The sequence below is a fragment of the Castor canadensis genome, chromosome 2 (genome assembly GCF_047511655.1).
Source record: "Castor canadensis chromosome 2, mCasCan1.hap1v2, whole genome shotgun sequence".
NCBI lineage: Eukaryota > Metazoa > Chordata > Mammalia > Rodentia > Castoridae > Castor > Castor canadensis.
Genome location: NC_133387.1, coordinates 47,214,272 through 47,231,687, shown reverse-complemented (window position 1 = coordinate 47,231,687; position 17,416 = coordinate 47,214,272). Strand labels below are relative to the sequence as shown.

The following is a 17,416-nucleotide window of genomic DNA, read 5'->3' as shown; positions in this document are numbered from 1 at the left end:
CCCCATTGAAAGGCACCATTTGACAAACTGGATTAAAAAGGAAGATCCAACAATTTGTTGCTTACAGGAGACCCATCTCACCAACAGAAATTAGCACAGGTTTAGGATGAAAGACTGGAAGAAGATTTACCAAGCCAATAGCCCCCGAAAACAGGATTAGCAAAGTAGACAAAGTAGACTTTAAACCTACATTGATCAAATGAGATAAAGAAGGACATTCCATACTAATAAAAGAGCTGAAATCAATGAAATAGAAACAAAAAATACCATTCACAGAATTAATGAAACAAAAAGTTGGTTCTTTGAAAAAATAAGATCAACAGACCCCTGGCAAACTTGACTAAAATGAGGAGAGAAAAAATCCAAATTAGTAGAATCAGGAATGCAAAAGGAGAGATAACCACAAACACCATAGAAGTCCAGGAAATCATCAGAGACTACTTTGAGAACCTATATTCAAATAAATTCATAAATCTTAAAGAAATGGACAGATTTATACATACATATGATCATCCAAAACTGAACCAAGGGGATATTAATCACCTGAATAGATCTATAACACAAAATGAAATTGAAGCAGCAATCAAGAGTCTCCCCAAAAAGAAAAGTCCAGGACCTGATGGATGCTCTGCTGAATTCTATCAGACCTTTAAAGAAGAACTGATATCAACCCTCCTTAAACTGTTCCACAAAATAGAAAGGGAAGGAAAACTGCCAAACACATTTTATGAAGCCAGTATTACACTTATCCCAAAACCAGGCAAAGACACCTCCAAAAAGGAGAACTATAGGCCAATCTCCTTAATGAACATTGATGCAAAAATCCTCAACAAAATAATGGCAAACCGAATTCAGCAACACATCAAAAAGATTATTCACCACGACCAGGTAGGCTTCATCCCAGGGATGCAGGGGTGGTTCAACATACGAAAATCAATAAACGTAATAAACCACATTAACAGAAGCAAAGACAAAAACCACTTGATCATCTCAATAGATGCAGGAAAAGCCTTTGATAAGATCCAACATCATTTCATGATAAAAGCTCTAAGAAAACTAGGAATAGAAGGAAAGTTCCTCAACATTATAAAAGCTATATATGACAAACCTACAGCCAGCATTATACTTAATGGTGAAAAACTGAAACCATTCCCTCTAAAATCAGGAACTAGACAAGGATGCCCACTATCTCCACTCCTATTCAACATAGTACTGGAATTCCTAGCCAGAGCAATTAGGCAAGAAGAAGGAATAAAAGAATACAAATAGGTAAAGAAATTGTCAAAATATCCCTATTTGCAGATGACATGCTCCTATATCTTAAAGACCCAAAAAACTCTATTCAGAAGCTCCTAGACAACATCAATAGCTATAGCAAGGTAGCAGGATATAAAATCAATATAGAAAAATCATTAGCATTTCTATACACTAATAATGAACAAACTGAGAAAGAATATATGAAAACAATTCCATTTACAATAGCCTCAAAAAAAATCAAATACCTAGGTGTAAACATAACAAAGGATGTGACAACCTCTACAAGGAAAACTATACACTTCTGAAGAAAGAGATTGAGGAAGACTATAGAAAGTGGAGAGATCTCCCATGCTCATGGATTGGTAGAATCAACATAGTAACAATGTCTATACTCCCAAAATTAATCTACATGTTTAATGCAATTCCCATCAAAATTCCAATGGCATTCATTAAAGAGATTGAAAAATCTGTTAAATTTATATGGAAACACAAGAGGCCACGAATAGCCAAGGCAATACTCAGTCAAAAGAACAATGCAGGAGGTATCACAATACCTGACTTCAAACTATATTACAAAGCAATAACAATAGAAACAGCATGGTACTGGCACAAAAACAGACATGAAGACCAGTGGAACAGAATAGAGGACCCAGATATGAAGCCACACAACTATAACCAACTTATCTTTGACAAAGGAGCTAAAAATATACGATGGAGAAATAGCAGCCTCTTCAACAAAAACTGCTAGGAAAACTGGTTAGCAGTCTGCAAAAAACTGAAACTAGATCCATGTATATCACCCTATACCAATATTAACTCAAAATGGTTCAGGGATCTTAATATCAGACCACAAACTCTAAAGTTGATACAGGAAAGAGTAAGAAATACTCTGGAATTAATAGGTATAGGTAAGAACTTTCTCAATGGAACCCCAGCAGCACAGCAACTAAGAGATAGCATAGATAAATGGGACTTCATAAAACTAAAAAGCTTCTGCTCAACAAAAGAAATGGTCTCTAAACTGAAGAGACCCCCCCACAGAGTGGGAGAAAATATTTGCCAGCTACACGTCAGACAAAGGACTGATAACCAGAATACATAAGGAACTTAAAAAACTAAATTCTCCAAAACTAATGAACCAATAAAGAAATGGGCAAGTGAACTAAACAGAACTTTCTCAAAAGAAGAAATTCAAATGGTCAAGAAACACATGAAAAAATGCTCACCCTCTCTAGCAATAAAGGAAATGCAAATTAAAACCACGCTAAGATTCCACCTCACCCCTGTTAGAATAGCCATCATTAGCAACACCACTAACAACAGGTGTTGGTGAGGATGTGGAGAAAAAGGAACCCTCTTACACCGTTGGTAGGAATGTAAACTAGTACAACCGCTCTGGAAAAAAATTTGGAGGCTACTTAAAAAGCTAAACATTGATCTACCATATGATCCAGCAATACCACTCTTGGGGATATACCCAAAAGACTGTGACACAGGTAACTCCAGAGGCACCTGCACACTCATGTTTATTGCAGCACTATTCACAATAGCCAAGTTATGGAAAGAGCCAAGATGCCCCACTACTGATGAATGGATCAAGAAAATGTGGTATTTATACACAATGGAATTTTATGCAGCCATGAAGAAGAATGAAATATTATTTGCTGGTAAATGGATGGAATTGGAGAACTTCATTTTGAGTGAGGTTAGCCTGGCCCAAAAGACCAAAATTCATATGTTCTCCCTCATATGCGGACATTAGATCAAGGGCAAACACAGCAAGGGGATTGGACTTTGATCACATGATAAAGCGAGAGCACACAAGGGAGGTATGAGGATAGGGGACACCTAAAAACCTAGATAGCATTTGTTGTCCTCAACTCAGAGAAACTAAAGCAGATACCTTAAAGCAACTGAGGCCAATAGGAGAAGGGGACCAGGAAGTAGAGAAAAGGGTAGTTCAAGAAGAATTAACCTAGACGATAACACACATGCACAGGAAATCAATGTGAGTCAACTCCCTGTATAGCTATCCTTATCTCAACTAGCAAAAACCCTTGGTCCTTCCTATTATTGCTTATACTCTCTCTTCAACAAAATTAGAGATAAGAGCAAAATAGTTTCTGCCAGTTAGCAAGGGGTTGGGGGGGAAGAAGGAGGGAGCAGGGGGGAAGGGAAGGGAGGGGGTAGGGGAAGGGTGGAGAAATGACCCAAACATTGTATGCACAAATGAGTAAAAAAAAAAAAAAAAAATAAAATGAATTTGAATAAGCATTTATCTAAGGAAGATATCAGTGATCAATAAGCACCTGAAAAAATGGTGGACACCATTAGCCATCAGAGATATTTAAATGGAAACCACAATGCGGAATCACTTCATGCTCACTAGGATGCTATGATAAAAAAGACAAATACTAATAAGAGTTGAGGAGGATGTAGATAAAGTAAAATCCGCATACACTGCTAATGGGGCGGTAAAAATGGTGCAGCACCTTGAAAAATAGTTTGGCAGTACCTGAAAAGTTCAACATGGAATTACCATGAGACCTAGTAATTCTACTCCGAGGTACATACCTAAGGAAATTGAGAGCATATGTACATACAAAAATTTGTACACAAATATTCATAGCAGCATCATTCATAATAGCCAGGAATGGAAACAACCCAAAATTCTACCAGCTGATGAATGGATTAAAAATAATATGTGTCCATACAATGGAATCTTAATTATCAATAAACAGAAATTATATGTTGATTCCTTATATACCCAGGACACTTGAAAACATTTAATTAAGTGAAATAAGTCAGACACAAAAGACCACATATTTTCATTTGTATGAAAATAAACAGAAAATAAAACAGTAGCTACCATGAGTTAGGGAAAGGGGGAATGGAATTTGACTAAGAATGGGTATAAAATAACTTTTTAGGAAAGATAAAAGTTTGTAAGTAGACAGTGGTGATGATTGGACATCTTTGTGAATATCCTTTAAAAATCCATTAAGCTGTACACTTTTAAAAGGAGGAATTTTATAATATGCAAATTTTATTTCAGTAAGAGAAAATTAAGGCAGTCTTCTGACCAAAGAGCTGTTTCCCCTACCTTCCTCAGACAGTGCCCCCCCACTACTTAAATTCTTTACATGACAAAATTATTTTTCCATTTAAATGCTTACTTTGGTTCTTAAAAGAACTAGGCATTGTATTTTCCTTGATATATAGTGAGTTTTCATTAGTATTCCACCTGTCAGCATGAACCATTGCTTCTCTGTCATATTTTAGGATGCAGAAGCAGTGGCTTCACAAGCTGAAGTTCTGTTGTCCATGGTTTTGCAAGAAATAGAAGTCTTTTCAAAAAAGTAGGGATGAGATAGGCATGGTGACTCACACCTGTAATCCACTTAGGAGATAGAGGGAGAGGAGGACCATAAGTTTGAGGCCAGCCTGGACTGCATTGCAACACCTTGTCTCAAGAAAGAAAAAAAAAAGTAGGGTCAAAGCCAGAGTGTCCCACCTTTGTGAACAATTCTGTTTTGCCAGGACTTATTCCCCCTTTGTATTTAAAATAGTGTTTAAATGTTAATACCTTTAAATATCAGTAAGATTTTTGTTGAAATTTCTTTCATCTTTGAAATGATAGAAAGTGACATTCATTAGATTCCAATGACAATGTACATGTTTCTCATGCTGTTAATGACAGGAAAGAATCAGCTGTCAGTATTTGGGAGTAAGTTTAGGTAACTTACTATCAGCTTTGCTACATATCTTAGACCATTGTTAAGTCATATTTTAGGCTTCATTTCTTCAAATAGTGAAACTTTATAAGCAGCTAGCACAGCCATGCTAACCTTATTGTGGGTAGAAAGACAAACTCTCAATTGAACCAAAAACAGAAATGGGAATGGGGCAGTGACTCATGAAAAAAATAAATTTTCTTCCTGAGAGCCATAAATTTCTATTCAAGGACAAATGAACAGAACCTGTGTGGATTGGATTTTGCTAATGGTAAACTAGATATATTGGGACTCTGAGTGGTGCCAAATAACCTTCTCAAACTTCAGATAGTTCCTTTCAGAAGAAATATTTCACCCTTGACGCAACGGGACCTAACTGTGCCAGCTTACTCAGCAAGTTTACAAGACTAGGTAGAGAGGAAGCTTTCAGGACTTTTAGGAGTCCAGCCCCAGTCCTGAGGAGATGTGGGACCTGTATCATTGTCCCTTTAAGATAATGCCAAGTTAGCTTTTAAAGGAGCCATGGTTCCATTGCCCAGGGTAACTGGGATTCCTTTTCCAAGCTTTTAGTTTCTTAGCTGTTTGTACTTTTCACACTGCAGTTGACTTTATTCAACACTCATCTTGTCGCCCTCTCACTCATCTTTGTACCTGGCCTGCCTCATAGAGCTTCATAACTTGGTCCTTCAGTGGCACAAAGCTATGTCTTCCAGAATTTGGCTGCAGGGTGGGGAATCCAAAGTGATTCTGGTTAAAAACTGAAGTCTCTGTCTTACCACTATCGAATGGTGCTAAACCTTTGCTAGGCATCAGAATTCCTGGGGCTGGGGGCGGATTACTGTGCCTCATCCCCTGAAGCTTTTGGTACAGTACATTTGGAGTGAAGACTGTGAATTTGCATTTTAACCTCTTCCCAAGTGCTATGGATGCTGCTGGCCAGGTATGCCACTCTCGGAACTCCGTTGCAAGATTTCTCCCATTCAAGTTTTCTCTGCATCTATTAGCTATTGCCACAATGAATCCAAATATATGCGGTTTTACTGTACTTCCTAGTTGACACTGAATTATGTGTTTTCTTATGCATAGGACCCTATATAAATTTGATTTAGTACTTTAAATATTTCATTAAATGTTTTGGAATGCATTACCGACATAGAAATGCATAGTATGATTTAATAATAACACCACAGCTGCCAGGGCATAGATCACTTAAATCTCAATTTATATTTTTATAGCATCTCTGCTGCATTTTCCTCCTTCTCTTCTCTCTCCCCCTTCTTTCCTCAAACACTTACTTCATACCTGCTCTTTAGGTGACCCTGGGAGACACCGAGATGAGATAAATAAATAGGTTTCCAGTCCTTTGAATGAAAGGTAGGGCTTTCGGCAAAAATAAGACACATGATACTGAATGCTCAGACTTTTAAAGAAAATAACTACTATATGCTGCTAGTCATAATTATATAAAATTTTCAGCTGACAAAACTTTATAATTTTCTAGGGAAATTGAAGAAGGTCTGTATCGCAAGGTTGCATGAATGTATGTGTTCCTGACATCTTGCAAATCCCTGGACTGCTGTGGGAGAATCCCAGCAATAAAGACTGGGTTGGAGGCAAAGATTTCACAGTGAAAGGCGCCACCTTCTGGCCACCCTTCTAGACCAGCTGGGGCTGAGAGCAATTGTGTAGCACAGATCCATTATGCACTAATAATTTAAGGCAGGCCACTTGTAAAGAATCTTTTTAGGCTTATAAAATGAGCACATGTGCCTGGATGTCTATATATTAGGCTGTACAAATTGTGCCTCAATGAGTGGATGGCTATAAAGCACTTTTTAAAAGCAGGAGAACAAGCTCTAATGCAGCAGCATATTCAAGTATAGACTGTACTGTTGAATAGAGCTAAGGCCTGGCTATCACTTACAACCCTTGTAATTGTGGGAAAAATTTTCTCAGCATCATTGAGTTCAGTTTTCTCATCTGTAAAACTGGAATATAATATGAAACATTAATGAAGATAAAATAAGGTCATGTGTGAAAGTGTTTAGCATATTGTAAGTATGTGGTTGCTAAAACAACAGCAGAATAGCCACAAAGACAAAAGCATTTCATATAAATTCAGCTTTATCAATCCAGAGGTTATATGAAAAGATAGAGCAACCTACCAGTATGTTAAAGAAATATTTCAAGTGGTTAATTTAAAATTGTCAATCATTTGATAGATACTTATTCTCAAGCCTGAGAATGACAGTTTTTCAATGTGTCAGCCAGTCGGTATACTGGGAAATACACATGATGACAACACTGCTTTCATTGTTTTTGATGGCTTGGATTGAGTTAAGTCCCTGTATTCACAAATGCAGCATCAGGGAGAAAACAGTTGAAATTTTTCAAGAATTATTGAAACAAGAAAACATTTTGCTTTATTTGGATAAACTCATTTATCCAAGCTAGGTGTTGAAAACTGGGAAGTTTCACAGTGATATTTTTAATTAAAGCAAAAGCAAATAGACTCTCTCTAGAAGCCAAAACCAATACATGTGCTTATACAAAAGGAAAAAAAATAGGAATATGTTTTTTATGTTTCATTGGCAGACATATTCTTCAATTCTACTGCCTTAAATAATTTTGAATTCAGAGTACTCGTAAATCTGCCTTCTCTGATTTTTTACAAGCTAACCATTATCAGACAAAAAGATACACTAAAAGTAGAGCTTCGTGAGTCAAGAGCCACTTGTTATGCACGCCGAGCACCAAACTCAGTGTTTTACAGGTATTGGCTTCATCTAATCCTCCCAACTCAATGAGAAGTACTCATTTTATACACCAGAAACTTGAGACTTGGAGGGATTTGTTATTTGTCCAGACCTTTCACCTACCATCCATTCATCTAGTGACTGACAAATCAGGGAGTTTCTGTAGGAGTTCTTTATGCTGTACTGCCTCTCCTATTGGTTTCCATTTGCCACGATGGATTATCAAAGTGTAGATACTGTCCAGTGCCTGTTTCTGGAATCCCTGCCTGCAGGCATGGGTATCACTTAATTAGAGCCTGAAGCTCTCTAGGTCTCACACAGACATCTGCTCATGGGAGTTTAGGAACAAGGGTGATCTTCCTTATGCAAGGGTGGCCCTATTAGAAGTAGTCAGGGTGCATTCCTGGGCCTTGTGGTGAAGACCGACGTAGGCTGTGTTCCACAGTGGAGTATGGAGCCTCAGGAAGATGTGTTGTACTACTGGACAGTGGGAGAGGCTTAGCCTCGAACAGTTCTGGGGTGTCCATTTGTATTTTCTTCTACAGATGCATCGAGAATGACCCATTTCAGACAGGAAAACATTCTCTTCTGACCCAAGAAGCTTTTAAAATAATGCCTTGGGTTTCCTCCTTTGAGACTTTGAGTCTTTTACCTGTTTTGGTAATTTTGTTGCTGGTACATTTTGTAAGTGTAAGGAACTATATGGGAGCACAGGGAATCCAGCCCACACTCCTGTGCACTCTGTGGTCCAGAGTGCCAAGTGTTGTGCCCATGGGCCCAAGTCCAGGTAGAGCTGGGGCTACAGTCAGGTTTCCTGTATTTGGCTGCAGAGACAGCCAGCCAGGCTTGTTCTCTAAAGCAGTGCTTGTTTTGTTTGTTTGTGCACATCTTAGATCTCACCTCAGTTGTTTTACTAACAGAGAAAAATTTTTGTTTACCTAGAATACTTGGGAAATTTTCATGGAAATCCCTAACCTTGCTACACATTCTCGCCTATGTTGTTACTATTAATAATAATTTAAAGAAAAAGAAATGAGGCTATGTCCTCCACTAGTAATAATGAAGCAGAAAAAATATATTTCTGCTGATCTTAGAGTGCTAGTGAATGTGGAATTTGGGTTACATAGTTTCTCTTCTTTTATCTCTCAGAGACACATCCATGTTTCTATACCTGGAAATTTTGAAGAAATATAGTAGGATATGTCCAATACTAATACTAAATCTGTGTGCTAAAAATAATGTTCTGTAAACTGTTTTAAGGTACATATGTGTGAGCTATGTAAGTGTATATGTGGTACGTGCATAATACATAGGTGGCCTCTATACATCACTCCTAACAATGATATTATCAAGTGCTGTCGCCATTCACAAATGAGGAAGCTGAGGCACAGAAAGCTGAGTAACTTATGCAGAATAAATATCACACACAGCTAAGGAACAGGTGAGGGAGAGGAAGGTGTAAAGACTCTGTGTCCATCCAGAGGTGATGCCACCTTCATGGCAGCTGTTTCTTGGGTGACGTGGGAGAACTTCAAATTTTTGGGATAACTCAGAACTCAACATTAAGAACCTTAGGTAGGAGTATGGCTTGGTGGAAAAACATTGAACCAAAACTCAGGTCAATAACTATGTATGTTTGTAAGTCAATAGTATGTTAAGTCTAGTTCTACCATTTATGTACTTGAACACATTCTTTGCACTGGATCTCATTTTCCTCCTCATCAAATGGGGATTTAATATGTGTCCCCACACTTCACAACAGTGTTCTGAAGACTAATGACAGGACAGATGTAAAGGCATCTGGAATCATGTGCAGTGGTACATAAATAGTCAGAAATTAGTTTTGCATGGCCTTAGTTAGCTTGGCTTTGGAAAGCTAAGCTGAAACTTGACTAGTTGGCCAACATGGGCCAAGAACCCAAGTGTCCTTATGTCCAACCTAAGGCCAGTTCCTTTTTGTGATCCTGTCCCCTGCAACTGAGAAGCTGAAGGCGTTTGGGCTTGCTTGTTTTAGTGCTTTGTATTGTTCTTGATAACTCTTCTGAAATGAATACTTTCCCTCCTCAGTGTTTGTCATTTGTCACTTACAGAAGAAGACTGCATAAGCTGGGCGTATCGAAGGTTACCCAGGTGGATTTCCTGCCGAGGGAAGTGGTATCTTACTCCAAGGAGACCCAGACTCCTCTTGCTACGCATCAGTCTGAAGGTGAACTATGTCTTTTGTTTACTTTTCATGTTCTTGCCACAGACACAGCCAGGGAGTAACAACCTTTTTGTTGATATCGCATCTTACCATAAGAGATCTGCCTAGGATAAAAATGTCATGGCATACAGAAAGGTAAAGATGCTTTTGGTTCTGATTTTGAAAACCCTGGAGAGAGAACTCAGTGATACTCCTCCAAAAGACCCTCAGACTTTAAAACAGTGAAAACACACTATGTCAAAATCATCTGAGGAGGGTGGAAATGATCAAAGTGTACTGTATAATAGACACTTTTAGGAATGTTGTCAATAACAAGCATGAATACATGAAGAACCATCATTTACAGCAGTCAGCCCATACAGTCCACCACTGTTTCTAGAAATAAGGCATTACTGGGACACAAGTACTTCTAACCATTTACGGGTATGGCTACTTTCTTGATATAATGGTTAGGTTGAGAAGCCATGAAAAAGACCTTAGCTAGCTCAAAAGCCTAAAATCTTTAATTTAGTTCTTTACAGAAAATCTTTGTGGAACCTTGGTTTGCTTGGCCAATTCAGATGACTGATGAGTGTTTCTGATCTCAATTTTAGAATATTTTCCATACAAGCCCCACAAAGATGAATGAGAATTGAAATCCATACCTCCTTTGTACACTACAGAAAGTATCAACTGAAAACTCACATGCAAATCTCAGCATATTGTAAAAGGACATTAATAAGAGAAATCGTAGCTGATAAATCAGAATACTTCCTAGAAGTAAGAAATTATGCCAAAGCAAAATTGTGTGAAAGTAGAAGAGGGAGATATGTGTGCTGAAGACAGGAAAGTGTTAGAGAGTAATATTGTAGATAGAGCAAAGCAAATTCTCTTTTTACTTCTTTATGTTATTGCTTGGTGTGACAAAGAGGACATTGGCATTCTGGGTTCATTGTTGTTATGTAAATATGACCAAAAGCCACAAGAATGAGTAATAATTAGCATGTCTCTGCTTGCTTGTAGCAGATGCATAAATCAGTGCTGTTTGGCTTGTGCAAGTTACAGAGATTTTCAAGTTTGATTCTAAATACATAATGTCAAAAGCAAAATGAAATCTGAGTGCTGCCTGCAGGCCTTCTGAAAACCTTCCCTCAGCAATGTCTGGGGAAAATTCTTTGGTTACAGGGCCTCCATTGCTCAAGCCCTGTGATAAAATACGAACTTCTGAGGTAGGCAAGTAGCACCCTCTTGTGGTGAAATTTTAAACCAGCCAATCAACAACTTGAGGCCTGTGGTGTTAACATGGCAGAAAATAGAAAGTTAGAGAAGCCTGTGAGAGTCCTATCCTTGAACCTCCAGACAAGAACAGGAAGATCATTAAAAAACAACCTCACCACCCAACCAAAACATTTGCTTGAGTTAATTTGCTGCCAGAGGTATTTGCAGAACTGTAGCCAGAGGTATGTTTATTTAGCCCAAAATTTGGCCCATAGCATAAATTTATACAGCTGAAATAAGAGAAGGAGTGAATTATTTTTTTAAATGTGTATACTTAAGATATTGGAAATGGTACAGAATATTTACAAGGGGAGATAAATTAAGGATGAAAAGGCATCAGCTCTAAACTTTTAAACTGGAACACATCAAAAGGAAAAGCCGTACATTTCATTTTATTACTGCAAAGAGAGCTGGGGAGCCCTCATTATGCTGTGGTCCAAGCAGCAGGAAGGGAGGAATTTATTTCTTTGCTCTTGGTAGAAGTTCTTTCTGTTTTGCTAACAGACCTATAGAGCTTTCTTGTGGCGATGGGTATTTAGATGGTTTAAATTCCATAAAGCTTTCTTGAACCTAAAACTAGCTTTCTTAGTCTGCCATGCCTCTTGACAATAAAGCAATCCCTGAAGGGTTCAGACAAAAAAAAAAAAAAAAACCTCTAGATTTGGGTTCTCCTTATTGCCCTCTCACCACAGCATGCGTGACCTTTAGCTGCCTGCAGTCACCCAGCCTCTTGGCTGCAGAGTGTCCCAGTGTGAAGGGAGTCAGCAGAAGGCATGCCAAAAGTGAAGTGGGCAGTAGAATCTTAGCCAGGGACAGATCTGAGCTGGCTCCCAAATTGGGCTTTAACCACAGGCAACGTCTTCATGACAGGTGCAGCCTTGCAGAGGCAGGAAACAACGACTACTGAATTTTATGACACCATGAGGCTCTGGATGATATTTGAAACTGTTATATTTACACAACCCACATTAGATCCTTATTACTTTAAACATATAAAGGCATGGTGATTATTGTTTAAGTCACTGTTTGACTTTGGAAAATTGAATGATATTCAAACTGGTGATCTGAGCACAATGATTTCTCCTACCTCGAGTAGAATTCTTGTGCATTCTTTTTCCAACATGCTCCCATTTTACTTTTTAAAATAAAAGAGTGGTACTTGGGATGTGCCTAAGCTTAACCTTCCTTCCTCTGCTGTGCATTGTAAAGAACATTCTCTTCTCTTCATAGTGCTATTATCTTGTGATATAATGATCTGCTATGAGAAATACTCCAAAAATGATTTAAACTTGGAAGATTTAGGAATAAAGTCTCCATGAATACCGTTTTTTTTTTTTTTTCTTCTTCAAATGCCTTAGCCCTTGTCTGCTTAGGTCATTAGTTGCAAGGAAAGAAGGCTGAGAATATGGAACACTGATTGGGAGCAGAATATTCTCCTCCCCAAAACACTTTAGACACATGCTTTTTATTTCCAAATAGTAAGCAAGGGAAAAAATTATGGTTCCCTGCCGAACTGCCTCTGCTTTGCCTATTATTAATATTTGTTTGGGCGTTCCATGAGGTCTTGAGGTCAAGGAGCCAGTCTTCAGCATGTTTATTACAGTGAGTAAGTGATTGGCTCATAATAGGCACCCAGTAAATGCTGCTAAATATCAAAGATACGCCAGAAAGCTCTAGAAACTACAGATTTTCTCTGGCCCCTAGGGTGATGAGAATTTCTTTACCTGCTGGAAAAATGTCAGATAATTTGGAGGAAGGAACAGGAAACTTGTACAACTTGTTGATAGTTTTGAAGAGTTCTCTGACCTTCCTCCCTTCTTCATGGTGTCTTATAAATGGGAACTTTGTGGCTTCGTTTTTTTTCATTATAAAATTTTTATTAGGATATATTAATTATACGAGGGGGGTTCATAGTGACAATTCCAATTAGCCATATATTGTACAGTGGTTAGATCATGCCTATCCTCTCTCCCCCTAAACCACCCCCCTGCGCCAATTAAAGCAATTGCAAGAGGTGTCTTTGTTCTATTTCATGTGAGAATATGAAATCCATCAACCATATACCCTCACCTAAATCTCCTTCATTCGTCCTCCCCCTCCCACAAGTACCCCCCCCCGACACTCTGTACCTATTTTACAGTCCTGTCTTTCATTATTAATATTTAAGTTAATGTTCAAAGGAATTTCTCCATATATCCCCCCTGTAGGCACACTTCATTTTGATCCATTCAACCCTTTCCATTGCTCTCCCTTACCTCTTTACCACCCACCCCACCTTTTCAATAGCTTTCAGTACACATCCTTACATCCTCTACTTTCACAGATGTTATGTTTTACAGTATTACTGATGCCCTATCATTCTCTTTTCCTTTGTCTCTGTTCCTGATGTCCATAGAGTAGTTCTACTGTTACTAACATGTTCTACATATGAGTTTGCATATGATCATGCTTGTTCTTGTGTACATGTTTATTTTTCAGGTCTCTCTTCCATGTATGAGAGAAAACATGCAGTCTTTGTCTTTCTAACTCTAGTTTACTTCACTTAACATGATGTCCTCCAATTGCATCTATCTACCTTTAAAGCTTATGGCTGAGTAAAACTCCATTGTGTGTATATACCACAATTTCTTGATCCATTCATCAGCTGTAGGGCATCTGGGTTGTTCCCATAGCTTAGCTGTGATGAACACTGGTGTACAGGTGTCTCTATTGTGTGTTGACTTATGTTCCTTTGGGTAGCTGCCCAGGAACAGTATCACTGGATCATATGGCAATTTTATCTTTAGCTTTTTGAGGAATCTCCATACTGTTTTCCATAGTGATTGTACTAATTTGCATTCCCACAAACAGTGTATAAGGCTTCCTTTTTCACTGCATCCTTGCCACCATTTGTTGTTGTTATTGCCCTTCAATATGGTCATTCTAACTGGGGTGAGATGAAAGCTGAGTATAGTTTTGATTTACATCTCTTCTTGGTCACATAATTACTGTTAAAAAGAAGTTTCAAACAGACATAAAGGAAGAGACACTTGACTTGCATCTCTTTTGTAACCAGGAAAGTTGAACATTTCTTCATGTACTTACTAGTCATTTGTACCTCTTCCTTTAAGAATTCCCTGTTTAATTCATGTGTGTGGCTTCATCTTGGCCTCCCCTTTCCCTCCATTTCTTCCCATGCCTTATTTTTTATGTCAAACAAATTTGAACTACCTAATTTTGCATGGTGCCCTACAAGCTCATGTCTCCATATTGCACATGCTGTGTTCCATGCCTGGAATGCCAGCTCTCCACTGTGCCTTCCTTCAGGGATATGAACAAGGGTCAGCAGCTTGATAATTCTCTTCTAGCTGACATTCTTCCTCATACTGTGGGTATAGGCTGGTTTTCCCTTATCATACTATACTTGATTATTATTTGCATGTCTGTTTCTTAGATTGCAACCTCCTCAAGGGAAGGATCTGTGTTCTTTACTTATGTGCTGTACATAGTGCCTGGTTCAAAGAAGGTGGTAAATAGACATCAATGCAAGAAAAGAAGAATGAGATGATACTAGAGTAATAAGAAAGAAGAGGAGGGCTTGGGGCTGGGGAAATCCCAGCACTGGCAAGGAAAGAGAAGAGAAGGGGAGAGAAGAGGAAAGGAGAGGAGAGGAGAGGATGGAAGGAAGAAAGGAAGAGAGAGAGAGAGAGAGAGAGAGGGACAGAGGAAGGAAGGAAGGAAATAAGGAAGGAAGGAAAGAAGAAAAGAAGGAAGGAAAGAAAGAAGGTGGGAAGGAAGGGGAGCACATTCTGTTTCAGGGAATATGGAGTGCCATTTGTGCATCAAGGCTGCATTGGTTTTAAGAGGTTTTTAGGAAGAAGTTGTGACGTGCAATTCTATTTGGAGAGGAGGGGAGGTTATGTTTCTCTTTCAGTCATGCTCCTGTTTCCATCCCCAGACTGGTGCAGACATTAGCTGCCTATGAACATGACAGGAGAACAGTAGAAAGAAATCAATGAAGAAACTTGGGTTGGGCCGGGATAGAGCAAAGCGGCGTGTAAGTTTTTCCTGTGCATGGGCACTATTTAAAGGAAACAAAGAAGAGATGTGCAGGAAGGCAGCCACAGACTGCTCCTATTTCACCATTGTACTCCTTTAAAGATACTTTCTCGGTAGGTAGAAGAGAATTTCTACCTTGGCTTCCCCCATCCTCTCCAGTATGCACTCACTACAGAAGCTTCAAAACAGAAAGATGGCTGCTGTCAGGGAATTAAAATAGTCTAGCCAGCTACTGTCCAATACAGACAGAAGGTGCCATTGTTAATTTTAATAATCTATTTTGTTTAATTCAATAGGTTCAAAATATGAATATCTCAACATGCAATATGTATAAAATTATCAATGAGATATAGTACATCTTTTCTTATATTACATCTTCAGAAATCTGGCTTATAGTTTACACTTGAGGCATATCCAAATTCAGACTCTACCTTTTTTGTCAGAAATACTTGAGGTAGAATTGGCTTTCATAAGCTTTACGATTGAAAAAGTAAATTCATATACCATTGTTTTTCTAAACATGTTAAAAGATTTTCCAATAATTGAATCTCATGTCAGTTTTTAAGCTTAAATTAACTACAGTTAAATAAAAGTAGCTACAGTTCCTTAGATACATTAGTCACCACTCAAGAGCTCAGTCTTAGCATGGCTGCTGTGTTGGGCATTTCATTTTTCTCAGGACTCATCATTTCACAAACTAAGAAGCTGAGACCCAGAAAGCCAGCTGAGCTTCACTTCACCATGGCTTGGGAGGGGCCCAGTGAGAGAGATTCCTAATCTTTGGGGGCTCCCCTTTGAGAATGATGCCACTGTGGAGTCTTTTTCATGAGATCAGTCATATCCAAGTATGCATTGCATTGTTGAACCAAAGCAAACTTGTAGCCTAAGCAGGGCAGCTCAAGTAAGCTTCAAATAAGCCTCATCCTGCAATCACAGGGGTAAGGGTGGGAAACCTCAGGGTTCTCCCTTTCACAGTCCTGGGTGGAGACATTGGGATGTCCTTCCCTTTCACTGTGTCTTCACTCTGTCAAAAAGACCATCAGAGCCCATGCTGACCTCCTTGTGGGTTATCTTCACCTCTGCTGCTTTCTCTCCTCTTTCTTTCATCATTAAGATGGAGTTTCAAATTGCTGACAGTTATGTACTGTATCTTCTCACGCCTGTTGGCCTCATGAGTATAATTCTTTAATTAAAAGACTGCCAAGTGGAATGATTTTCCAGAGAATACAAAGACAAATATTTCTTTGGGATCTGACATCTGAAATCAAGCAGTTGTATAATTCCCTCATGAAAGGCAGTCCTGAAACACCTAATGATTACTTGGGGGAAAATAAGCTGTGGTGTGATAACTTAGACCTAAGCTTTTCAGTTGGCTTCCAGTGCCCTGAACTGTGTCTCTGAACTTATTTAAAAGAACAGGCACATATTTGATGACAAGCCATGGTTGGCATCTGAATGCAAATTAAAAATCTCTAGTAAGAGGACACATGCAAATCTTATTTTCAGTTTCTGTTCCTTAGATATGAATGGACTGCTCAGGAAAGTTATTGACATCTGCCTTATTTATTTTGTTTTCTTGAAATATGGTATTTCCCCTTTGACACTTGCTTAAAGTATTAATCCTCTTTCAGAACAAATTGCAGTGCTCACAGGCACATTGTTAACAGAGGTCAGGGACTGGAGAGGCCTCTCTTGAGATGTTAATTTTCTTAAAAATGTTAATCTCATATCATTTTGGCAAGTCTCCTGGAACTCAGAAAGCAGATGGACTATCTAAGGAACATAGATATTTTAGGCATTTTAAAACTTATTTATAGCAAACAAAATTTTTTAGCTTAAAAAAATTATTTTCCCTATCTCTGAACTACCATTTTATGTGGGGTCGAGAGAGAGATGTTTTAGGTTGGTCCCTGGTTGGGAACTAGCCAGGGCCACCTTGATCGATGCAATTGAGTCCTTGTGGAGCCTCCATTCTTCCTACCGCGGACTCCAAGGAGCAGGCACTTGTGCATGTGGACACAAGAGGATTACTGACATAGGACAGATCAACTCTTCCATCTAATTACTCAGAGCCTCTTTCACAATGCAAAACTTGATTATACATGAACACTATGTCACTCCAAATCTGCTCAAAGGTCCATATACTTTTTTTTTTTTGTAACCAAATCTTT

The 17,416-nt window shown here is 38.6% G+C and overlaps 1 protein-coding gene across 11 annotated transcripts in view; it reads left to right on the top strand.

Annotated features, from left to right (window-relative positions):
* Dync1i1 (dynein cytoplasmic 1 intermediate chain 1) overlaps positions 1 to 17,416 on the top strand; it is a 312,827-nt gene that overhangs the window by 79,419 nt on the left and 215,992 nt on the right. For all 11 annotated transcript variants that reach the window (XM_074064709.1, XM_074064704.1, XM_074064710.1 and 8 more), the window contains one exon: positions 9,838 to 9,953. In XM_074064709.1, the coding sequence (XP_073920810.1) occupies positions 9,838 to 9,953 (116 nt within the window). The remainder of the gene's footprint in view (positions 1 to 9,837; positions 9,954 to 17,416) is intronic.